Source organism: Electrophorus electricus, chromosome 15, assembly GCF_041902795.1.
Source record: "Electrophorus electricus isolate QZ-2024a chromosome 15, ASM4190279v1, whole genome shotgun sequence".
NCBI lineage: Eukaryota > Metazoa > Chordata > Actinopteri > Gymnotiformes > Gymnotidae > Electrophorus > Electrophorus electricus.
Genome location: NC_137511.1, coordinates 18,072,974 through 18,098,860, shown reverse-complemented (window position 1 = coordinate 18,098,860; position 25,887 = coordinate 18,072,974). Strand labels below are relative to the sequence as shown.

The 25,887-nt window shown below is 49.4% G+C and overlaps 2 protein-coding genes across 2 annotated transcripts; one reads left to right on the top strand and one right to left on the bottom strand.

Annotated features, from left to right (window-relative positions):
* The first annotated feature begins 782 nt into the window (after positions 1–782).
* waplb (WAPL cohesin release factor b) lies at positions 783–22,339 on the top strand. Its single transcript, XM_035533519.2, has 20 exons — positions 783–893; positions 2,218–2,708; positions 6,936–7,605; positions 8,081–8,415; positions 8,898–9,019; positions 11,621–11,716; positions 11,840–12,004; positions 12,122–12,258; positions 13,226–13,337; positions 13,452–13,679; positions 14,055–14,166; positions 14,440–14,537; positions 14,745–14,821; positions 16,070–16,248; positions 16,399–16,514; positions 16,766–16,930; positions 18,731–18,938; positions 19,086–19,174; positions 20,570–20,665; positions 20,777–22,339. The coding sequence occupies exons 2-20, from the start codon at positions 2,240–2,242 to the stop codon at positions 20,840–20,842; spliced, it is 3,540 nt and encodes a 1,179-aa protein (XP_035389412.2). The 5' UTR covers positions 783–893; positions 2,218–2,239; the 3' UTR covers positions 20,843–22,339.
* A 66-nt stretch (positions 22,340–22,405) lies between these two features.
* On the bottom strand, positions 22,406–24,044 carry atoh1c (atonal bHLH transcription factor 1c). The gene has a single exon (XM_027018633.3). It carries the CDS (start codon positions 23,324–23,326, stop codon positions 22,598–22,600), a length of 729 nt encoding a protein of 242 aa, XP_026874434.3. The 5' UTR covers positions 23,327–24,044; the 3' UTR covers positions 22,406–22,597.
* Positions 24,045–25,887: the final 1,843 nt, after the last annotated feature.

Sequence of the window (25,887 nt, the reverse complement as noted above, 5' to 3'; positions counted from 1 at the left end):
CCTTGCCCTTGCAGTCTTATAGCTTCAATGACTAAAATTCAGTTACTAAATACAAAAACAAACAAAAATTTAAGTCAAACTGTCATGACTGGCTCCAATCTTTTAATGAGGCCATTTTTGAAGTCGACATAATTGATGGAATATTTAATCTTGTTCATAAAAACGTGTGACGCTTTACGATCCAACAATAGTCCTTTCTCCTGCCTGCCTCTCTCTTTAGCCCTTAGAATTAAACAGGCCATTTCTGTTACTATGTTCGTTTCCTAAGACGAACACAGGATAAGTGAGATCTGTTCTGATCGGCTGCCTCTTTCAAACATCACTCTTTGCTGAAATCACGCTTTCCCCTGATGTGAAATTATGGCACAGTGTTATTAAGAGTGGGTAACACTTAACTTCAAGAAATACATTTTTAGTATGGCATCATACACACGTTTCAAGAAATGTATTTGTACAGATCTTATTGGTTATTTCGAAGCGTTTACAACAGTTAAATACCCGGTTTTAGGTATGTTCGGGGAGGAAGATAATCAACATGTGTTGGACTCTGACAGTGTTCGGCACCGTTGTTCAAAGAATGTGAAAAGAAACCCGGAGATCCGTCCAGATAAAATATGATGCCTGAGCGTTTAAGCGACCTTTGAATATAAACTACATCTCCCAGCATGCAATGCCCACTAGGCGTTCACGTTGCAGACGTTCAAGTTTGACTGGCATCTTTTCTAACCAGTCGTAGCACTTGTTTACGACACTTTCTAATACCGTGGTGGCCAATTGGTCAACACTCGACGGCCAGCGGCGTCACGGAATGCTGGTAGCAAAAGCGCGAGGGAGGGGGAACGCGAATGGAGGCCGTCGGTGTTGTAGATCCGAAACAATCGAGGGAGAAAAATGTACGTGGGAAACTGAAATACTCTGTTTTAATGTCTCGATACCGAGTCACGTCGCTGCGCAGACATCGCCGGACTCGCAGTTCCGTTCGAGGAGCCTGTAGTTTACTCCGCCGGGGAGTAATCTCTACTTGTTTATATTGTGCGCCCGAGATTTGGCTCGAGGAAGGCCCAGCGGCGCGGGTTGTGGCGGAGTGCGAGCGGCCGCCTCGCGCGGAGAGGAGTTTGTCGCTAGGCGAGTAGCTAGCTTAGCATGCTAACCTAGCTATCTCGGTCACGAAACAATGTCTCCCCCCACCCCCCCATAAGCTCACACAGCCTGGCTAAGACGGCGAGATTAGAATGGTGGTCGTATATCGAACGAGACCGTTTCCCGGTCGATATGCCGGTGTTTGAATCGTTTTAGCTGGCTGTAACGTAAATCGGATGAAGTAACGGCTCGTCCGTTGGTTGACGGCGCTAGCCAGGCAGGACCGCGGTGGCTAGGCTGTTATGGGAGCTGGTGTGTTTGCGGTGTGGTGTTTTTTAGTCAGTGCCGAACGGGTTGAAATGCACATTAGTTAGCAACCCGATGCGGGATCAATAGATAACGGGTTAGTGATTACGGAGAAGTTTAAACGGGCGAAGTGGAGATAGTGGGCTAGCTGCTAACTCATCAGATGGTGTTAGCGGTCCAGTCAGCACCCTGCTAATTTACAGTTGTCGATGGCTGTTAACTAGCTTAGCTAGCACAGCAGGTGACTTTGTAATCAGTGCGTTGTGTTGTCTACGGATCTTGAGGAAATTGTTGGTGATATGGATGACCTTAACGTTGATTCTAGTGGTAGAGAGTGAAACCAGCCGTTGTGAACTGTATCAGAGGTGGCTAATTTTGCTAGTTGACTGTCTCGTTAGCAAACACCATAAATTGCAATTAGCTTGTTTGTTATCCAGCTAAGTTTTCGAGCTCGTCGATACTGAGTGCAAGTTTTGTGCTTGTGTGTCACCACGCTATCTAAATCCGTGGTTTTATTTTTATATGAAGATTTTCATTGTGTTTCTTCGTTTATCTTGTTTACATTGATGTTCTGGAGGACGTCGTGAGATGTTTACGTCAGCGGCATCTGTCAGCCAAGGAACCGAAGCGAATATTGCTTATTCTTGATGTTTTTCCTGCGTTGTATTGTATTTGCCATTTATATGTACGGTTTCCTAGTTTGTCCATACTGACAGCTACACTTTATCCTGTCTCTTGTTCACATAGTTGAATGTTCTCTGACAGATTAATTGAAGGGTCTGCCTGTATGATGTTATACATGTGTTCATTCGTGCCGTTTCTCCTTTACAGAGAATATGAAACGAATGCTACAATGACATCAAGATTCGGGAAAACCTACAGCCGAAAGGGAGGAGACGGGACCTCCAAATTCGACGAGGTCTTGTCGAACAAAAGAGCCACTCTCAGCACCAAATGGGGTGAGACAACTTACAAAGCCCAGCTGGGTTCCAAGAGACCTGGCCTGAAAACTGACCTTGCTGATCGGACCAAAAGGCCCAAGCTCGCGGTAGACGACAACTCCGAAGACCCCTTCGGCTTCGACAGCGACGAGGAGTCCAAACCTGTCTCCTCCCGCAACGCCGCCCAGATGAAGGTGTCCTCTGCCAAGCCGGCCTCCGCGCAAGCACCCAGAGCCAGCCTGACTCTGGAACCCAACAGCAGGGTCAGCCAGCCGGCTAGCGTGGAGGCTGTGGCCCCCAGCCGGGCTATTTCCACCCTCGGCAGTAACACCCATCGGGTGCCCGAGGACCCAGGGAGGTTTTTTGCCACCTCCACAGCAGGTGAGCTGGCCCTTGTGGTGGGGCTGTTTGGTGGGAAAATTCAAATCTCACCATTTCCCCATTTGGTATTTAAGAGCATGTGTCAGATTTTGCTTCACACCCCACCCCAGAGATGCAACATTTGTCATTATTGTTTCTCAATTTCCCTGGCTTTTTTTGATAGAATTGGAGTTTGTTATATGGGTCTCACTGAACATTGATCTGTGACCTGTCTATTTTTGGTTCCAACTGTCAATATTGTGTACTGGTGTAATTGACTTGGTCTCCCAAAAAAAGGTTTCTCTTATCTTTGTCTCAGTGTAGTCTGTTGCAGTCTGCTGATGCTTTATTTTTAACATCAGATTTATAGATTAGATCGATCGTATTCCTCTTCAGAGCTTTTTATGCTATGTTTTTATGAATATTTCTGCATTTGATCATTTTCTGCAGCTTCTCTTTTAACAGTGACACTTGAATAAGTTAGTGCCAGTGTCATTTCCTGTTTGACCTTGAGGTCCTAGTCTAGAATAACAGCACCATGCAAGCATGTCTATGGGAGATAAGATCCGCGTGTTGGAGACCTGAAGGTTTCGGACGTCCTATCTGTGAGCCTTTCGCTGCATCTCTGAAGCCTGCTCGGCACGGGTGGATGCACCCGCCCCCGCTTGGCCCTGCGTGAGCAGGAGGGGCCTCAACGTGGTGACTCGTAGCGGTGGAGGTGGGGTGACAGGTCGGTCAGCTTCGTGCTGCTTTGAAAGGAGCAGAGACAGCGCTGGATGTTAGCAGCAGGGGGTTGGGTTATGCCTTTGGTGTGGAGTACTGAACGTGATGATGACCTGACCGCTCTCTCCCAGACGAGCTGTCAGCACGTGGCCGTCTGCCGTAGTGAGTGGGGCATCCCACGGAGGGTCCCTCTGTGCTGCCAGGGTGCGCGTCTGCTTTAATGGTGTAGCGGGAAGCCGGGGTCTCGACTGGGTTTGGCGCTCGCAATTTCTATGACATTTATGGAATGTTGTTGATAATTTCCAAACGGTAATGCAAGGTAGCCATCCTGAATGCCCGCTAACAGCTCTTGTCAAAGGATGCGCAGTCTGGATGCGCGCTCACAGTTCGCAGCCGCGGATGGACGTGAGCCTTTGGATCTCCGGCCTTGCTGATTAAGATGCTTTAAATTGTCCTGACCTGCAGAAGGCTCGGGAAGCCCAGTGGGTCTGGAAGTGGACCTCCCCAGACCTTGCTTTCCATTTTCACTTCATAACCAGGCATTCCTGACAGCTCCTCCTTTGGGGACTGCTGTAATTATCTTGTTGATTGAGTCATTGGTTAGCCTGAGCCCAGTTTCAGGACACTGGCGCAGGTGGAAAAGTGTTTAGACACCAGCCGAGCTTGGTGTCTGGCCCAGCCCTCTGGGTAAGCACTTGACTCAAGGCTTAGAGCAGTACTCTCTTTTGCTTAGGGCTGTACTTCTGGCATAAAATTGATGTGCTCCTATTAAATACATGTCGCTTTTTTTCCAGGATTCTTGATCGATTGTTCAAATAGGCTGTAATATTACCTTTTACATAGTGGATTTTAAGGAAATTTCAAAGCAGCTGAATTATAAGCTCTCGGAGGAGAGATGACGTATCTAAGCGATCAGTAACTAGATAACGTCGGTTCCACATTTACTATAAATTGTTCTAAAGGGGGAAACGTCTTCTTTAGAGCTGCAGCGTCTTATCATGGTGTTTCCATTTCAAGAAACATGCCATGCGCGTGTATGACAGCAGCGCTCACTGACGAGCCACTGTTGAGGGGCACAGGTACCTGATCCCAGATCAGCCTCGATCATTCACAATGTTCAAATCTGGCATGTGGCATTGAGTCACTGAAATGGCAATAGAATTTCTATAAGCAACCAGATGCGCTTTGTAGGGAAGTGGGTGCTCAGTGCACTGTTTGTACCAGATTCGTTACAGGAGCTGCGCAGCCACTCCATGGGGGTTTTGGGGAATGCTCTGTACATGGCAAGCACGCGTCGGGGGTTGGATGACGTAAGGGGTTGTGGCCTCATACTTATAGGGACAGATAGCTCTGTGCTGGAACGTTGACTGTGCCAGCGGACTCCATGCTTTTTGTTTTGCGGCGTCCGAGGTTGCGGCGTTCAAACAGCTCTCCCCGTACCAGCGGGAAACAAGCCCACGGTCCAGATTTGAGCTGCTCTGTTTGCACTGGCAGTCGATAATGGCGAGTAATGGACACGTACATTACAGTTTGGGCTCCTGTCTCAAATGCCGGTGCGACTCCACACTCACATCGGGGTCCAATTGATCTCTGTTCTGAGCAGAGCACTGCACGCAGGATGAATTGCTGAGCTCTGCTCTAATTGCAAAACCAGTGGCTGCTTTTTTTTTTTTTTAAAGAGAGAATTGCAAATCAAAAGAAACGGTCTGTCGTCTGCCGATTGCATCAGCGCTTTTCTAATCGTGAGTCCAGGATCTTTCACCACAGAGCCAAAAAAAAAAAGTCAGACCTGTAGAGTTGGTGTGTTTTTGAAGCATGAAGATCACACATCCTTTTTACTTGCTTGTTTCTAAGCTTAGTTGTTCTCTTTTGAGTCCCCGGAATCATGACATTTGTCCCCAGGATCGATAGAAAGCCCAAGAGAACATTTTTTGATATTCGGAGAAGTGAGACGGCTTCCTTTTTTTTTTTTTGCTGGCCTGCGTCCTTAGAAGCCTTGAGCCTTTCTATCATCGTAAAATCTTCAGTGCAGTGAAGAGAGGGCTAAAAGCAACCTGTAACTCTGAGCAGCACCACCCCCACCCCCCCCCAATCCCAGACAGCAGCGTTTATGTATGTGCAAGAGAGAACCAACACAGGAGTGCATTTTGGATCAGAAGGCACAGTGGGTTTAGAAGAAGCCTGAGAGTGTGTGTGAGGGAGAGAGAGTAGGAGAAGAGAGTTTGCCTTACTTATTTGTGTCTGAGCAGATGGGAGCTTTTCTGACTCAAAATGTGTGATGTTCTGCAAGAAGCCGTTTTCGCACTGGGTGTAAACTCTCCGGAGTTTACCCGGGCTGCTTTCCCGTGAGGCTGTTGTCTTGATTTTTTTTATTGTTCGGGAAGTACTAATTTGGAGACGGCTTTGAGATCATCATTATTCATGGTTTAAAAAAAAATCGTGAAATGTGGAATGTACTGTGAGACCTATCCTAATTTAGAAACGACCCACATCACAAGGCATTAACAGTAGAAGCTCCGTTCAGACAGTCAACCTCGCCTCCCCCGAGTCCTGAGGGTTGTTTGGTGGCCATCTTTTTGAAGGCTGTCCCTAGCTCCACCCCCTTTCCTAGATCTGCCCCTGTGTGTAGCTCCACCCTGCTGCCTGGGAATGAGCCAGGCGGCAGGGGCCAGACCAATACCAGCACAACTTGATGCCCTCAGTGGGTGTGTCCTGGTTTGACCCTTGTATGGACAGCTGCCACACTAATTATTGTTTGGGTCTGTTGGGGGATTGCTAGCACAGGCGGCGAGGTACCTGACTGTTCCCTAACAACACTGCAGGTTTGATTACCACACAGCGACGACCTTATTTTTTATTTATTTTATTTATTTTTCATCCAGATAGTCATTGGCTGTTTTTGGTATGTGCATAGGTTAACAGTGATCAAAACTGTATGAAGGGATGTAACCGATGAACAGCTTATGGTGTGTAAGAAGTTTACAGTATCTAGCCAGTGTCTGTTTGTAGACTTTGTGGAGATCTGTCCTGTGTAAAGACAAGTCTAGTAGAGGTGGGCGTATGGCAATGAATGTACACATTCCTTACATGCATGAATGTGCGTGACAGACCGATGGTGGGAGCACAGGGCTTCATTCCTTGAAGTACCGAGACTGCGCCTTTCTGTCTCTGGCTCTGTGTTCGTGTGTTTGTTTCTGTCTTCGGTCTGTGTCTGTGTGTGTCTGTCTGTGTGGTAGTGCAGTCTGCTGATAATGCCGGCTGGTGTGGGAGCCCCTGCCATGCGCTTTTTCATTCAGGATGTTTTGTAAGCCTTATGGGTAGAGAAAACTCCCCACTTTAAGAACACCAAATTAGGACGCAGAGCAAGTGACTTAATTAAAAGGGTTGGTGTGTCAACTCGGTGTGCAGGTCACAAGCAGTTTAATATAAGTTTAATTCATCACTCTCTATGGATAGGGTTATAGGCGGAGGTATAGATAGTCATTTGCTATAGTCCAGTCTAACCAGTCTGCTTTCTTCTTCCAGGTAAAACTCACAGTTGGTCCAGTGAGAGTACAGACCGCCACAGCTATTCTTGGTACAAAAACGCATCAGAGAGTGACCGCAGGCCTCTGGCCCAGACCACCACTCTCAAGTCCGAGAAATCGGAGGACAAGGACTCGTTTGATGCCTGGGGCGCCGTGGTGGGGCTATGCTCTCGCACCACGTCCCCTCTCCCTCCCCCCAGAGACCCCCCATCCAGCACGTGGACCTCCAGCAGTGGGGGCAGCAGCAGCCGGAACAAGCCCCCCGCCGAGACCCGCCTTGAGGAGGTGGGCCAGGGGGACTCGGAAGTTCCCGCCGAGCCCTCGGAGTTGGAAGACCACTCGCAGTCCCTCCTCAGGGCGTCCAACTGCAGGACGTACTGCAGACCCTACAGGGGCAAGCAGGCGGGGCCGGCGGACGCCTCCGGGAGCGCGTTCGGCTCGGCCGGCCACCTGAAGGGCGGCGCCTGCGGTGAGGGGAAGGCGACTGGCCCGGGCAGGACCAGGGACCACACAGTTCTACACCCGTCCAGCGTCTCGGCGTGCAACGTCACCATCCAGGACTCGTTGGACCGCGGAGCGGATGACTACGCGCCCGGCGCGCCTCAGACGGACCCCGGAGATGCCGGGAGGCTGAAGAAGAAAGGGGAGGACGAGGCCAAGCCCGTCAGGTGACCTACCGCACGTTGGCCTTGTTAAGAGCTGCTGGGATTGGGTTTCTTTTCCGATACACTCTTCAAATGCAGCTTTCGCGAGGCGGGCTTAAACCGCGGCGCCGCCGGAGCGGTCAGGTCAGAAACGAGCTGCGTGAAGCCTCATAGATGACTTTTAGATCAGCCAAGCAGTTGCATGCAGGTTGCGTGGGCGCACAGAGATTTGATTGGCTGCACGTGTCGGAGAGGATGGAGAGCCCAACCGTGTTTTAGTGTTGTCTGATCAGTTGTCCCAATTGGCTTTTCTGTATTATCGATAATGTGGCATCTGGAAAGAAACCTGTGCAAACAATAAACCATTTATTAAATATGTAATTCATAAAAGCATACTTATTGCGCATTGTGAAAACGGTATCGTAATAATATCGCCCGCCCCTTAACACCGTGGTCTGGCTACACTGATTGCTCAGCGCTGGTTTCTGCGTGCCCGCAGGTCCAGGCCCACTCAAAGCAAATCCAAGAGGGACAGCAAGCTGGAGCTGTTCGGCTTCGAGGACGGCGAGCCCCTCGCCGAGGAGGGAGACTCCGCCCCCCCGGGCCGTTCCAGCTACAAGATCAAATACTTTGGCTTCGACGACCTGAGTGAGAGCGACAGCGAGGGGGAGGAGGAGAGGGGCCCAGGGGGTGGGGCCGGGCGGCGGAGACCCAAGCGGGAAGGCGCGGCCGTGGCAGCCCCGGCTGAGGTCTCCGTGGAAGTCGGGGCGGACGGCCCTTGGCCGAGAGCATCTCAGGAAAGCAGCACAGGTCAGAGACCCGGCCTCGGGCGAGGTCAGTATAAGCTCCGGACACACACACACACACACACACCCCTCATAGGGGTTACGCAAGTTTGTTTAGGATTCTGAACTCTTGGGTGAAATTACAGCTCTTCCTGCCTAGCCAATGGGTGCGTTCTTCTTTAGTTGTTTTTTTTTAGTTGTCTTGTTTTTTAGTTGTCTGTTGGCTCTGAATTAATTACTTATTCTCCTCCTGTGATTCATGAGTCACAGGAGTCCTCACCTCGTTTGACTCAACGTTATTTGACTCTTGCACTAAATAGTGTGGTTTTTTTTGGTTTTTTTTACGTAAATGTCAGAAAAGCATAAAAAATATACAAACCTGATCTGTTTTGTTTAAAACGTGGCACGCGTCTCTAGTGCCCGCTGTCTTACGCTTACGTTCCCGGCATTTAGCGGAAGCTCTAGTCCAGACTGGCCGGGCTGGAGTCTGCTCTTCTTAGCGCGCACTTCTTGTTGACCCCCTGTGCCCAGGTCGGCCAGCGGCGACCGAGCTCAAATCTCACACAGCGACAGAGGCGGACAAGAAGCCTCCCGTCAAACCTCAGGACAAAGCCAAGGAGGGAAGCAGGAAGATCTTCAGCGGACCAAAACGCGTAAGACCTTCTCACTTTTTAAATACATGGCGGTGGGGGGGCTAGTTTGGGCGGGACTTGGGCATCACACGCCCCTTTTGTAGCCTTCTGACTTCTGCGTGTAGTTGAGTGTGGGGTTCTGTCCACACGTTTTCACTTCCCCTCAGAGCCTCAGTGGTTTCTCCCATCGATAACCAAACATCCTATATTCCCAAATTGCGTTCTTGAGTTTTTATAGCTTCTTCTCTGGTTTCCTTCAGACGCAAAACCCAAATGTGCCCTCGGGTTCGGCTGCCAAACCACTGTGAGGTTCCCGACAGCGCTGCCGAGTGGCACGGCCCCGCCCCCCTCGTTTGCGTACTGTGCGAGGTTATCGCAGGGCTGGAGTTAGCGCTGTGGCATCAGGGCGGCTCCTGGGGTTTCCGTGCCCCAGCGTAAGAGTCAAGCGTAGTGAGATTGCTGTGTGTCTGTAGGCAAGAAAAGGTGTACAGGTTTGAGCGTTGCAGGGTTGTAACGGCTCTCTGAGATGAGCTGTCGGCTGTCCAGGTGCCTAACGCCCCCCGTGTTGTCCCTGACGATCACCCCGTGCGTCTGTCCGACCTGTGGTCTAGGTCGTTCTGCTGTGCCTCCAGCTGATGCTCTTAGCCAGTTTTCCCTAATGTGTGATGACTCAGGGAGAGGCTTGACTGCTGGAGGGAGGAGACTCACACGCAAGCAAGCAAGCAAGCATGTGTCGCTTCCTGCCACACTGGTGATAGGTGGGTGTGGGTGTGTGTGGGGTGTTAATCAAATAACAGACCAAGGGCAAAACTACTTGCCTTTTTCTGAAACACACACACACACACACACACACACAGCATCACTGTGCCTAACTGCTTCTCATATGACTGACGTCCAGAAGCGGGGGGTAAATTAATTATACATGCAGCGTTCAGCCTATCCCTTCATCTGTCCCTTTTCTTCACAGTTCCCCCTTCACTCCCTGGCCCCACCCACTCCCCACCCCCCACTGTGCTGTAGTGCTTCTGGGATCAGGCACCCATGCCCCACCTCTACCCAGACCTCCCACGCCACTCTTCTTCAGTCTTAGTAATCGAACACGCCCCTGTCTCCCCTGACCCCAGTCAGCCTGAGCCGGCTTCTGTTGTTGTCTCTTCGCTCTCCGCTTCCGTGCAGGAAGCCGCTTATCTGGCTGGTTTCCCACATGTGGCTTCACGACCTCTGCTGAGTAATGACACATTAGCCACTAGCGGTAATCTGGTAATGACACACATCTGCCATTATCAGTGGCGAGTGGTAATCTGGTTTAAACGCCAGCCTGTGGGTTCTTGGGACCCCCCTCCCCGCTGTTGGCTACGCCTATGCCTTTAACCGCCGTGCTCCTCTAGCTCGGCCTGTGGTATTTGGGGCTTTGCGTTGTCTGATGGCGTGGCGAGCTTCCGCCCGCGTTGAGTCAGCAACCCGAGGTGCAACGCCACACTGAGTCACTGGGGGTCCACTCCGTGGAGGGGGTGGGTTGTTTTTCTTTCCTGGCGGGGCTTTTGAGGCTTGGCTTGGGCGGACGTGCTCTTCTGGTGTTTGCTCTGAGAGTAAACTCGCAGGGCTGCACGGTGTGGACTGAAAAAACAATACGGACAACAGCACACCAAATTTTAAAGTCATTACCTCACTTCATAATGTGATTTTGATACCCCTTGTAATGTAATAGAACCACACTGTTGCATTACCCTGACGTGTGGTTTTCACTGATATTTACATTTATTGGATCATATGAATGCTGTTATTTCCCACAACACCCACGTGACACGTGTTGGAACGTGTTGGAATGTATTTGATTGGCCAGGATGCTCACAGCAGCACACATTGCATTCATTTGCATATTCATGACCGCTGTGATTCCAGTATCACCAAGTCCAATATCGCGGTAAGAATAAAACGTTATATTGTGCAGCCCTCCCAGCCAGCCTATTTTATTGTCCTTCCAGCGTGTCCAAAGAACTCTGAAACCCTAATGCCTGGGGATTATAGAGGGGGCATTCCAAGTCACTGTAGCTCATTAAGGGCACTTGAGTCAGGCCCTTGCTCCCTGCTGGCCAGAGGAACACTAGTTAATTACTGTAAATGAAAACCAGCCTCCTGCTGGCCAGTGTTTTGGAGCCAGGCCGTGCCTCCCCTCCCCTCGCTTTTCATTCACATTAATAACCCTGCCCCAGGTCCACCCAGTTTACTGGGCATGGGTCCCAGGTCCGGTTGCCAGTGTGTGTTTTACCCCTCCCCAGCTCCCCCCTGACTCCTGTCTAACTTGGCTGCGGGTCCGCAGTTGAGGCCTGCTGTTTGATTGGCTCTGGCCGACTCGGCAGACTTTAATCCACCCCTCCACACCCACCCACCCCCCCACATACACACACGGCCGACGAAGCGCGTTCTCGCAGCACTAACAACCTGGGCGGCTCGGGGGAAGGGCGCCGCCAACTCACGAGCGGGGGGGCGGGGGGACGTTGACTCTGACTCTGGAACAGATGTGTTCCCATTCAGGATGTGGATTGTTGGGATATTCAGCGTTAGTCTGGAGCGAGCAAATTATTTTCAGCACGCGAGTGTGACGTGTGAATTTCTCCGCAGTCTCCCACCAAGGCCGTGTACAATGCAAGACACTGGAACCAGCCTGAGCCTGAAGAGCTTCCCGCAGCCACTCCCTCCTTGTCCAAGTCCACCCCGGTGAGTACCACAGGACCCTGCGCGTCCACCCCCCCCAGCTACGAGCTCTCCGGAGCCGCCCCCTTGGGGCCTGAGCAGGTTTGTTTCCATTACACTCTCTCTCGCACACCCCTCCCCACTTAGGCTGGTTCGTCTGGGGGTGGAAAGGAGGCGGAGCCTCCCAAGGCGGACGAGGGCGTGTTCAAGACTCCGCCGGTCCCGCCCAAGGTCATCAAATCTGTGACCATTCCCACGGAGCCTTACCAGGACGTCGTCACGGCGCTCAAGTGTCGTAAGGAACACAAAGAGGTGGGTGTGACGTGTTCTCTTCAGAGCAGCACAGTGTGTACGGACCAGCTCTGCTGGCTGCCTGGATGGTGGCGATTTACTGCGAAGACTGCGATTTACTCTTCCTCATCCACGCAGCTGTACACGGTGGTCCAGCACGTGAAGCACTTCAACGACGTGGTGGAGTTCGGCGAGAACCAGGAGTTCACCGACGACTTCGAGTACCTGGCCACAGGACTGAAGAGCGGCCAGCCTCTAAATACGCGCTGCCTTAGGTCAGAGCACAGCACAGCCCAGCACAGCACAGCTTCTAAACACGTGCTGCCTTAGGTCAGAGCACAGCCCAGCACAGCCTCTAAATACGCGCTGCCTTAGGTCAGAGCACAGCCCAGCACAGCCTCTGAATACGCGCTGCCTTAGGTCAGAGCACAGCCCAGCACAGCCTCTGAATACGCGCTGCCTTAGGTCAGAGCACAGCCCAGCACAGCCTCTGAATACGCGCTGCCTTAGGTCAGAGCACAGCCCAGCACAGCCTCTGAATACGCGCTGCCTTAGGTCAGAGCACAGCCCAGCACAGCCTCTGAATACGCGCTGCCTTAGGTCAGAGCACAGCCCAGCACAGCCTCTGAATACGCGCTGCCTTAGGTCAGAGCACAGCCCAGCAGAGCCTCTGAATACGCGCTGCCTTAGGTCAGAGCACAGTCCAGCACAGCCTCTGAATACGCGCTGCCTTAGGTCAGAGCACAGCCCAGCCTCTAAGCACATGCTGCCATAGGGTCAGAGCACAGTACAGCACAGCATCTAAATACACGCACGCATCACACTGTCTCACACGTCATGCTAGTCTACTGCATCAATGTGAACACTACGCCAAGCGCCACCTTCTGGCTGAATTGTATGATGTTGATTGGTTCTGCCTAATGAAACTGAAGCTCTCGTGCTCTCTCTCTCTCTGTCATATGCGCTCTCTAGCTCTCAGTTCAGTTCAACTGCTTTATTGGTATGACAAATTTATATTGCCAAAGCTTTGATGAAGAAATTAACATGTTAAACAAAAGATAATAGACAGCAACAATAAATAATGCAACTGCTACGAATAATAGTAACAAAAACAGCAACAATAATATAACTACAACAACAATATGCCTATTACCATTATTATTAATAGTAGTAATAATAATAATAAGGCCCTGTTTCTTGTATCTGATATGTTCACTTTGTTCTCTCTCTCTCTCTCTGCAGTGTTATTAGCCTGGCCTCGCGCTGTGCTCTACCCAGTTTTAGGATGCACCTAAGGGCCAGAGGGAAAGTGGCTCAGGTCTTTAAAACCCTCAATGATGCCCCCCAGCACCCTGTAAGCGTGTGCGCGTGTGTGCACACACATACACTCACTCACTCACTCACTCTATAGATGTATTGAGTGCCACTAACGTTTCATGTGGAATAAAACTGCCGTCCGTCTCCCCAGAATCTGGCTCTGTGCACGGCCTCCCTCATGTACATTCTGAGCCGGGACCGGCTGAACATGGACCTGGACCGGGCCAGCCTGGAGCTCATGATCCGCCTGCTGGAGCTGGAGCAGGACAAGGCGGCTGCCAGCCACCTGACGGCCAAAGAGATGAGCAAGGTGAAGGAGAAGATCCGCAAGCTCTGCGAGACGGTCCACAACAAGCATCTGGACCTGGAGAACATCACGGTAGCGCTGCCGCTCACCCCCCCCCCTTTCGTGTGACTCATAAAAACTGGGTGTTCCCAGCACACGCATGCATAAATGTGGTGGTTTGCCATTAGAAGTGTGTGTGTGTGTGTGTGTGTGTGTGCTTTCTTAGGAAAGAACTTGTGTTCTTCCTTGGAGAGTGAAACGTGTTATTGAGGAGTGTTATGGTGATGTCTTTGTACAAACCAGTTCAACAATACTGTTGCCTTCTTTATCTGTAATCATAAGTATTTGTCAGAATGCTTGAAGAAAATGTGTGTAGAATAATCTATGAATACTGGGTGGGTGGGAGTGTGTCTTCTGGCTGCGTTTTAACGCATGCGAGCGGTGCTCACCATGTTTGTTGCAATGCAGACCGGCCATCTCGCCATGGAGACGCTGTTATCGCTAACCTCGAAGAGGGCGGGAGACTGGTTCAAAGAGGAGCTCCGCTTACTGGGAGGCCTCGACCACATCGTCGATAAAGGTGTGTGTGTGTGTGTGTGTGTGTGTGTGTGTGTGTGTGTGTGTGAGAGTGCTATTATCTTCTGGCTGCACGCCTGAGCCTAATTACATGACTCATATAATTATACAGCTGAAATAACTGCAATAACTCCAACAGTTATCTAAATGGCTATATGATACAAATGACCACTGATGGTGCTCTGGGTCCTGTACTGTAAGAGATTCAGGATGGAGGGCAGCTCCCTGCGTGTGTGTGACGGCTGCGCTCTTCCCCCCCCACCCCCCACCCCCGCAGTGAAAGAGTGTGTGGAGAGTCTGGGTCGCGAGGACGACAAGGAGAACCTGGTGGCTTCCCTGTGGGGAGCTGAGCGCTGTCTGCGTGTTTTGGAGAGCGTGAGTCCCGCCCTCTCCCATGGCCCCGCTGCCTCCCACGCACCCGCCTCCACGTGGGCCTGCTCACCAGGACCACTAAAGCTTAAGTCATGATCCTGTTTGGAGTCCTTTGCCAGAACGTTTCCATTTTACCTCATTGCTTTCTCTTTCTTTCTCTTGTCTTTCTCTCCGTTCCTGCGTCCTTGTCGCTCTCATTCCTTCTACTAGGTGACAGTTCACAACCCTGAAAACCAGGCCTATCTGATTGCCTACAAAGACTCCCAGCTCATCATCTCTTCAGCAAAGTAAGGAGCTTTTAGGAGATCTCTCATGTCCGTCATGTTTTTGTGAGGTCACGTTAGTTCACTTTGGTACTAGTACTTTTCCCCCCCTCCCTCCCTCCCTCCCATGCAGTGAGAGAATGTGTTTTCAGTGGCATTTACCCAGTGGGTAAATATTAAGCTTGTCTGGCAGTGCTTTTTCTCATAATTGGTAGTGACACAATTGTGTATTTATACAGATTTCTATCACTGGCTGAACTGTGTTTTTGTTGAAACATCTTTAAATGTATTTATTTTTTTTTTGCCTGAGCTGAACAGCTAATTACAGAGTAATCTTTTTTTTTTTTCCTCTCATCTAGTTCCTAATGATCAGAATCTGTAAGCAGGTTTAAGTGTTTGCTTTTTCCAACTTTCTCTTGCCAATAGAACCCAAGAAGTGTATTAAACGCAGTTCACTTGTCCACGTCCATGCATGGACAAGGACCGGTTGAGTCCCCCTGCGCGTCACATCCCCCCCGTGTCTGTTGAAGCTTGTGTCTGGCTGTTCTTCCGACACTAATTCAGTTAACCAATTAATTAACAAAGCTGCTCTTTGGGCGGGGTCAGCCCACTGCTCTGCTCCGTGCCACCCGCAAACGCACTCCAGACAGCAGGGGAGAGGGCGGGTCAGGTCAGAGAGGCGCACACACACACGTTCTCTTCAGCTGCCACTGGTAGGGTGAGGGGGTGTGGGAGGGCAGCTTACCGCGTTCATACCAGAGCACACAGACTCCGCCCCCACTTCTGCTCTCGCGTACTAACAAGACCTTGTTATGCTAATTCGATTACTGCGATGCAAACCTGGACTCCCCACCGAACCCGACCCCGGCTGCCCTGACGACGCTCTCCCAGGCCGGCTGTGTCTCAGACAGCACGTGTGCCCTTGTGTGTACACACACACACACACACACACACACATATCTCAGTAATGACTCAGGGTCTACTGGAGGACAGCCCCCCCTCCCCCATGTCCCCCATACACAAGTTTTTTTTTTTTTGACCCCCCCCCCCCCGTCCCCACAAGTACAGTAATGTGAAGAAACATCGTGAGGTCCTTTTTCTGATGCTCATTAGTTCATGTAGATGAAGGAACAAACCCTTAAGCCAGGGGTAGTTTTGTTAGTGTGCTGGAGTCAAAGCAAGCTTGTGTGTGTGTGTGTGTGTGTGTGTGTGTGTGTGTGTGTGTGTGTGTGTGTGTGTGTGTGTGTGTGTGTGTGTGTGTGTGTGTGTTAGAGCTCTGCGCCACTGTAAGGAGATGGTCCAGCGATACAGCCGTGAGGTGAGCAGGGGCTCGTCTGGGACTCCATCGACATACAGCTCCACCAGCAGTGGAGGAGGAGGTGTGGGTAAAGCAGTGGAGGACTGCATGCGAGCCGTCATCGGTGTCCTGCTCAACCTCACGCACGACAATGGTGAGTGAGCCTGCCGGAGAACAGACCAATGGCAAAGCTGCAGAAAAACCATGGGGTGTAGGGCCTGCACAGAAGCCCACTGATGACCTCACTGTTTCCTGAATTAAAGTGAAGCATAGATTATGATTGTGTGTGTGTGTTTGTGTGTAGAATGGGGCAGCACAAAGGCAGGAGAGCAGGAGGACCTGATCATCACTGCGCTGAACTGTGTGCTGACGGTACCCCAGTATCTGCCCCAGGAGCAGCGCTTCGACATCAGAGTCCTGGTGAGCTCCTACACCCCGCCCACTGCAGGGGGTGTGTCCACGCTGTCTCCTCGATCAGTGTGGCACGCCTGACTCGTATAATGTGGACCTGGCTAGTTGAATTTGTGGTCGATTCTCCCAGTGGCTGGTTGAGTTCAGTCGCTTGGCTGCACTTGGTGGGTTTAGGAGGGCTCCCCCAGGAGGGGGTCAGCAGTCTGCAGGACATCTGTTAGACTCACTTACCAGTTCAACATTTGATTGTGTGTGTGTAGGGTCTTGGTCTGCTGATCAACCTGGTGGAGTACAGTGCAAGGAACCGACACTGTCTGGTGGAGATGGAGATGGAGGGTGGAGAGGTGTGGGACTCCATCTGTGTCTCTGGCAAGGAGGAGCTCAACACAGAGGGCTCGCTCAGTGCCATCGCTGCCCTGGTGAAGGTGGGACATGTGCACACGCATGCACACACACTGCACATACATGCGCTTACATACAAATTTGTGCACACACTCACCCACACATTGTGTTTAATATTGCAACAAAACTAATAAGCACGCATGCATGTGCGCACACATGCATTCGGACAAGTACAAAATATCACAGTGTGGAGTGTGTAATTCCACTGAGTCTCTCAGGCAGTGCTTGGCCATAGGAACAGTTCTTAAATGTTTTGAACATTATGTACTGTAAAAGTGTCCGCTTAGCTGTTCCCCTGAGCTCTCCACGCAGAGTGCCGAGTGTAGGCCTGAAACAATTCCTCGAGTAAAGCCATTACTAAAATAATCAGTGCTTCTTTTAACCCACACAACTATAACCACGATATTCCTACGACCCACCGTTCCTTGAGCGAAATGTGTGCAAAACATTCAAGCCGCTTCAGCAGCTGAATACTAGGCTCACTAACAACAGTAATGCCTAGAATGCCAAAACAATGTAAAAGCGAGTTGATGTTGTATTATTATTTTTACCGTAGAAGGGCGGGAGGATAATATGAACAAGCCAAAAGCGACTTTATCGAAATAGTCTGGCGTATTTTCTCGAATCATTAGCAAGCGATGGATAGGCAAGGAACAAGCGCCCAGATTCCGGGCTCCTCGTAGCAGCAAGGCCGAGTGGGTCCTAGTGAAGACGACAGACGAACGCGTTCGCTTGAAAGCTGACGGAGCATCTAGACACAGCTCGAGGAGCCTTCGACGTGATGTTCGTGTTGGCACTGCAGAGACAGGAAAGGTGCAGGGGAAGGATTTTATGGAAAGTTGGCAGTGTAGCTCGTTCTTTGATGAATTCTCGCCGTGTTTATTGGCAGTGATGTGGAATTTGGCATTTTTTTGGATCTGCACAGCAGACATAGTAAATGGACTGGAGTAAGTTGCGTTACGTACTGTTGTATTTCGAACAAATGACTGAATTGAACAAATGAGCAGATATGCTGTCAGGGAATCACTTTTTGTGCACTGATGGGGCAATAAACTGATCCATGTCCCAGGAAATCTGGCTACTGTTTTCAAAACCTCTTTCTGCTTTGCCACAAATGTCAAGTTCCACTGAGTTAGTGAAAGTAGCAAATTACTTGTTTTTATCCGGTTAATCATTTTCATGTGTGTAAACCAAACATTTGTGTTTTGCTGTTCATATCGACAATCACTTAGCAGCGCTACGTCAGCTTGGTCAAAATGTTTAATGACTCCTCTGTTCACAAATAAATGTTTCACACGTTGAGAAACGTGTGAAAAATAGCGTAATTATCCTTTTAAAATAATGTGAATTTTTTACATTTGTTTTTACATTTTAGGAAATGTTTATTTAAAACCCAGAATGTAATATGGCACCAAATTAAGTTTTGACAGACACTGTATGCAGTTTAAGCAATAAAAATGAGTTTTCTAAAATAGAAACCAGTTAGTTGTTAATGAGACCTGTCTTATATTTACTTTGTATTGTATTTGTGTGTATATTTATTCTTTAATATCGCAAAAGTATGCAATTACTTGATTAATCAATAATTGATAGAGCACTTGAATACTAAAATAATCTATTACTGCAGCCCTAGTTGAGTGCATTGTGCTGCATGTTGAGTGCACTGTTTGGTGCACACATGCGTGTGTGTGTGTGTGTGTGTGTTGGCTGAAGGCCTTTTAGGGATGTGATGATGACTGCAAGCATAGTTACCATGTCATCTGACCAGTGGAAGTGTGTGTGTGTGTGTGTGTGTGTGTGTGTGTGTGTGTGTGTGTGTGCAGCTGTTCCTTCAGCGGGAGCACGCGGCCATGTTGGCCGAGGCAGAGACTGATGACTTCATCAACGACGTGCCGAAGGCAACGCTGGACCAAAGCGGCGAGTGGCAGGAGACGTCGGGCGAGATCCAGTGGGTGGCGACAGAGAGCACCCCCGCTGACGATAAGACGACAAAGAAGGAGGAGGAAGAGGAAGAGCTGGACCTCAACAAAGGTTGAAAAAGAATGCACATTGCCGGAATAGAATACGCAATGTTTTGGTAGCGAGTGCGCATGTGTGCACACAATGGAGGGTGTGCTCTGTGTCTGTGTACCTGGGGGTGTGTGAGACGCTGCTTTGACCGGCTCTCTGTCTCTGTAGCTCTCCAGCACGCAGGCAAGCACATGGAGGACAGCATCGTGGCCTCGTACACGGCACTGCTGCTCGGCTGTCTTTGCCAGGGAAGCCCTGTGAGTACACGGTCATACACATACATGCACAGACACAAAAAAACACAAATACATGCATACACGCACGCACACAAAACACACATACATACATAGAGTGGAGCTTGAAAGTTTGTGAACCCTTTAGAGGTTTCTATATTTTTGCATAACTTTCACCTAAAACTTGAGATTGTCTCACATGTCCTGAAAGGAGACAAAGATAAACATAGGCAAATGATCCAACATGACACATCTGTGAGTGGCAGAAGTATGTGAACTGTTAGGATTAGCAGATAATCTGAAGATGATGTTGAGTCAGAGGGATGACGGTTGGGTGAGTTTATTTAAAGAACAGGGATCTAGCAGTCTTATCTTCACACCATGTTTGTGGAAGTGTGTCATGGCGCGACCAAAGGAGATTTCTGAGGACCTTGGAAGAGTTGTTGATGCTCATCACTCTGAAAAAGGTTACAAAACCATCTCTAAAGAGTTTGTTCTCCACCAATCCACAGTCAGACAGACTGTGTACAATTGGAAGTAGTTCAACACCAAGAGCCATGTGTGTAATAGTCCGTCAGGTCACCAACGAACAAGTCGTTCTACAAAAGAATCATTAAAGAAAAATAACGTTAAGATTTTGGACTGGCCAAGTCAAAGTCCTGACCTTGACCCAACAGAAATTTGCAAGGACCTGAAACAGGCAGTTGATGGGAGGAAACACACCAATGTAACTGAGCTGAAACTGTTTTGCACGGAGGAACGGGTAAAGATCCCTCCAAGCCTATGTGCACAACTAATTAACCAATCAACTAATCAAGGTTTAGTTGCAGTTACTACTGCACAAAGGCGGCACAGCAGATACTGAAAGCAAAGGTTCATATTCTTTTGATGCTCAGATATGTAATACTGGATCAATTTTCTCAATAAATAAAGGACAGTCTAATATTTTTGTCTGGTTTGTTTGATTTGGTTCTTTATCTGTGTTTAGGACTTGTTTGACAGTCTGACGAAGTCTTGGGTCAAATATTTGGGTCTATATTTATGCAGGAATATAGAAACTTCTAAAGGGTTCACGAACTCTCCAGCACCACTATACAAGCACTCAGAAAAAGCACATACATGCACACACAAAACACATGCATGTATGTGTGCTCAAAAACCATATATATGTATGTGTGCATACACAAAAACATGCACAAAAAACACATGGGCACACACACACACCCCTGCCAGGTCTTACATGGAGTCTTCCTTTTGTAAAAAAAATAAAATAAAAATAAGGGTGAGTTTGTGTAAGTGCACACCGGAGCCTTCCCTGCATGCAGCGTGTAATCAAGTGGGGTATGTGTTTGTTCCCTGAACGTTGTGACGGTGCTGCCGTATTGTGTGCGCGTGTGTAACGGCGTGATTTTGTTGCAGATGAACGTGAGCACCGTGCGGGAGAACCTTCCGAAAGGAGATTTCTCCATCATGACAGAAATGCTGAAGAAGTTCCTCAATTTCATGAACCTTACTGTAAGTGCTGTAAGGCTGCGTGCATGAGTGCGCTTGCGCGCGCACAGGTGTGTGTATGTTGTTGTGTCCTCAGCACTGCGTAATGGCTGATTTTGTGCGTTCTATTCACAGTGTGACGTGGGCACGGCGGGGCAGAAATCCATCTCCCGGGTCATTGATTATCTGGAGCACTGTTAGCGTGCGAGCATGTATCTGCACGCACGCACATACATACATACACGCGCCGTGCAGAGAACATGTCCACACAAACAGCTGGCCAGCTATAAGACCGGCGAGGCTGACCATCGACAAGCCCGGCTGCATGACTACCTTCGTCACCGCCGTCCTCTACCTTGAGCAACACTTCGCTCCGCTCTGCTGGACCCCGGGAGAAGCTCTTCAGCTCGACCTCTGAGGAGCTCGCTTGGCTTTCGTGTTTTTTGCTTCCTACCACCTTCCCAACATGGTTCACATAGGTGTTTATTTCTTTTTTCTTTTATTTATAATGTGGTTTTTTTTTAAACTTAAAATAAGAAATAGACAGCTGTACATCAGGGAATGGCTATTAGTTTGCTCTTTCCACACTTTTGGGTAGGGGCGGGGGAACCCTGTTTTCTGATGGCATCCTGCATCTGTACTGTTCTGCAAGTCTAGTTCACTTTCTGAAAGATCTGTTTTCCTTCCAGCCTCAATAGTGTTCACTCTCATGGCTCATGGACGAGGGGCGAATAACTTGCGCTCACATCACCGCTTCGGTGGAAGGCGCGAGCCTGTTCCAATTCGCCGCTCCACGGGCCGAGTGGCCGGTGTGCGCGCGTCGGTCGCGCAGTAATAAGCTAAAGTGCTCAGCTCCAAGTTTGCTTCCCTTTACCAACTTCCTTTTGTCGTCTTATTGTCGGTCTTATTTATTCAGATTCAGGGGCACGGCACGGTTTTACGACGCTTGTATGTTTCCACAAAGCGCGAGGTTTCGTGTGCAGCAGATAGTCCGACGTACGGCGGTGTCGATAAGTCACAAGCTCCGGCTTTGTGGATGCAAAATGGCCTTCAAAGACGAGCTCCTCGCTGCTTGGCTTTTGATGAACTGCTGGTTGGTTCGGTGCAGTGAAGCCCTCAGACAACCCACGACACCAAACCCTCATCCGTCATGTCCTCACGAAAAGCGCATCGCGTTTGTTGAAATAGTGACACGCGAGATCATCGTTTTTGGTTTGAAATATTTCCGGAATTAGGATCCGTTTTGCCTCCCCCATTTTCTTGCTATTTGCGACCTGGCTGCTCCAGAAGCTACGGTTTCGAGTGCGTGTGCGTGGGTGCGCGCGTGTGTGCATGGCCAGTGAGTGTCTGCATGTGGGTGTGTGCGCGTGTGGGTGTGCGTATTCCGTCATATATGTGTTAAATGTGCTAAACATCCCAATGTTTTCAAGTTCATGGTTCTTGAAATAAATGGAACTACAAACTGTACATATTTCTGTAAATATTGACTAATGGAAATCTAGAATGATAGACTACTTTTCAGAATCCAATCTTATTTTTTATTTTATACAACATTTTTCTCAGTTGTGTTGAGGTCAAATTAAAGATCCGTCAAAAAGCCAACTGCAGGAACCTGAACTTTGTACCAATTTAAAAAATAATGTCTTTGGTTACTTGTACATAATTTTAACTCGAATAAAAATTGCTACTTTCAGTACACTGGTGTTTGCCGATATTACAGCTCATTTTGAGGAACGTGCTAAATTCACCAGAAATAGAACTAAAGGAGTTTTCCCATTTACATTTTTATTTTATTTAGTTTACATCATTTTAGTCACAAATGGCTTCATCGTTTACTCGGCATTAAATTAACACTACAAAAGTGCAATAAAAAAAAAAATACAGCCTACGTTTAGAAAACAAAATGAAAAGGTTATGAACATGGGCAGCGTGGGTAAGTGGAAACAACTTCTTTAGTTACTTCGCGCCACTGCTCCTCGCCCAAAAGTTCGCTGGTCCTGTGATCTCCGTTTTTGAATGAGACAGTGGGCTGAAGTCCGTAGCTTTGCTGTCCGGACCGTCGACCGACCCTCCGCAGTCCCGGTCCGTCCGTTGCCCCGCGTGCTCCATCTCGCGCCTTTCTACCGCGGCCCGCCGCTCGTGTGCTCCGGCCGTCGCGCCGTGACGGCGGCCGTGTCCCGGGCCGCGGCCTCTGTCCCGCAGGAGTCCGCTGAGCGTCGCGATGTAGATTTGCGCCATCTGGAGCGTCTCGGATTTGGACAGCTTCTTGTCGCTCTCCAGGTTCGGGATGACGCTCCGGAGTCTGTCGAAAGCCACGTTCAAACCGAGCATCCGCCTGCGCTCGCGGGCGTTGGCGGCCAGTCGGCGGCGCCTCCGCGCCCCAGCGAGAGCGCTCTGCTCTTGCTCGGCTCGTCGGCACGTCGCCGGAAGGCGCAACTCGACCACAGCGCACGGGTCACGGCCTGCCCCGGCTCCAATACCGTCCTCGCTCCAGCTGGCACGCAAGAGCGCGTGCACCGAGGCCCCGTCCTCGCGCTCCAGACACCGCCGAGTCTTCGGAGGCGCGCCCTCCGCGTCCCGCAGCATGAGCGGAACGCAAGGACCGAGGCGAGGCATCGCAAGCTTGCCCAAGACGCGAAGTTGCGCACTTATTTTGGGGGGCGCAGAGGCGGCATTTATTGACATCCCCCCCTCAAATGCGGCGTGGCGTGCCGGGAGGGGCGTGGTGAGGGGTCGTGCGCGGAGAGAAATGAATAGAAATTAAGTCCGTTTGATAATGACAGCGGGATGTCCATTAACCAAGTTCATCAAAAGTGGATTAGGTCCGCCTCAGCGATCACTGGACGCAGCCAAGACTGCGGTTCCGTGACAGCTGAGGGATCACCCGCAGCGGAGGTCTGCATGGGTGATCGGGAGCAGGGTAGCGCTCCTACTTTGTTGCACCGCCGAAGTCATCACTGCGGTGTTTCGACCCCGAGTTCCGTTTGCGCAGTAACAGAAAGCAGAACGTATGCATGACGGGACAGGCGAATTGTAGAACATGCCGCTCAAACCAAGCAAACGTTTCCAAATACCAAACGCACGGCTAATTGCTTTCGATGATGAACAGCCTTTTAAAACGAGTCACAGGTTAAGCGAGCGACCCGGTAAGTGATCAAATGAATAGATTATCGCTATAAAAGCGTTTACCGATTCGTGCATCCAGTGCAGCCTTACAAGAAGGTACCGTTGTCTGCTGTCAGTAAAGAATAGCTCATTCAGTCATAACTGACAGACCGCATCCGCTGCGCTCTAAGTCTAATCCAATTACGCGCCGCACAGTCTGTAGTTGGGAAGAGTGCGGGCGGAGGGGATAACCCACGGCTACGACTTTCATCAAATTACACAAAAACCATACACACTCCAGATTCTCTAATGCCCGTGATAAACAAAAGAATATTTAATTCTCACATGTGGGCTTAGAGGGAGGGAGGGGGTAGGGGGCTTTAGCACGTGTTGCGGCCGAGCAGGTCCTGGCACACTCCGCATATTAAACCTAATGGAGCGGCTCATTGAGGCGAGGGCGCATGGCGAGATCAAACCAACGCCAGGCGGCTAGATTCGCGCCACCCCACCCCGCGTCTAGGGTAAATTGGAGGTGGATACACGCCTGTCAGAGCGAAACTAGCCGAAATGAAACCGAATTTTCCCCGGGGGGGGGGGGGGGGATTTGTGACAGGGGACACGCTGGCGAAAACGATTCTTTTCACAGGATGCCAGCAAAGCCACGTTTTGCCGAGCGCTCATGCCAAAACGAAGAAGCGCCCCGTTATGATACAAAGGCGCACATGTCACAATTTATTAAACTTACCATCGCAGAGTCTCCAACATAAATCACCGTCCTTTAAAGTTGCTTTTGACTTCTGTGTTTCTTTTTTTTAAGTGGAAGACTTTGATGTTTTGAACTTAAGAGGAATTGCAATGATTTTCATGTGGGGGTAAGTATGAAGTCTTACAAATGCTGATTCATTTTTTTGTCATTAAATTTCTTTACAGAGTTTCAGGAGAGTGTAAGCTTTCAGTAACTATTGTGCTCTGTGTTTAGCTAGCTACTATCTCTCTGGACTTGAAAACGTCCTTTAAAATCACATTCATCAGCTATGCAAGATGATGGACCGCTGTGCAAAACTTTGTTTCTCTAGAAACTCTGTGTACTTTACTACAATTTAGAATATATATATATATATATATATATATATATATATATATATATATATATATATATATATATATATATATATATATATATGCATGTAAACAGGTCTCAGAATTTCACAAATAAAACAAATTTCTACAAATCATTAAAGAAGTATCTAATTTCTTCTGCTTTTGGCTAACCACGCATCCCTTCTTTCTGACGTCTTTCAGAATTCAGCATTCTCAGGCTGCTTTTCCATGTACTTCTTTCTCCCTCTTTCCTCTTTTCTCTACGACGTGCTGCGACAGCACCTGTGTCCGCTGCTCAGCGATCATCTGAAGTTGTTCCGGATTGCAGGAGCCCCAAATGGGCCTCTTGCTGGAGCTAAGGTGGAAATGGTCTCAGCCTTTGGGAAATCCAGACATCTCTGGCCTGACTGACCTTGTTTGTGTTACATAGGAGATGGAGGGAGGTGTGTGTGTGTATGGTGTGTGTGTGGTGTGTGTGTGTGTGTGTGTGTGTGTGTGTGGTGTGTGTGGTGTGTGTGTGTGTGTGTGTGTGTATGTGCATAGTCATTGTTGGTGCTCCCTTGCTATCAGTTAGGTTGGAACATAAACTGGGGTGTGTGTGTGTGTGTGTGTGTGTGTGTATGTGCGTGTTCATTGTTGGTGCTCCCTTGCTGTCAGTTAGGTTGGAACATAAACTGGGGTGTGTGTGTGTGTGTGTGTGTGTGTGTGTGTGTGTGTGTGTGTGTGTATGTGCGTGGTCATTGTTGGTGCTCCCTTGCTGTCAGTTAGGTTGGAACATAAACTGGTGTGTATGTGTGTGGTGTGTGTGTGTGTGTGTGTGTGTGTGTGTGTGTGTGTGTATGTGCGTGGTCATTGTTGGTGCTCCCTTGCTGTCAGTTAGGTTGGAACATAAACTGGTGTGTGTGTGTGTGTGTGTTTATGCATGAGGGAGTCTGTATGTGTGTTTGTGTGCACAAATTCAGTACAGAATGAGTTAGCAGTGGTAGCCATAAGATATTGTATATTAATGACATTAAAGTCCATACTGTTTTCATTTACCA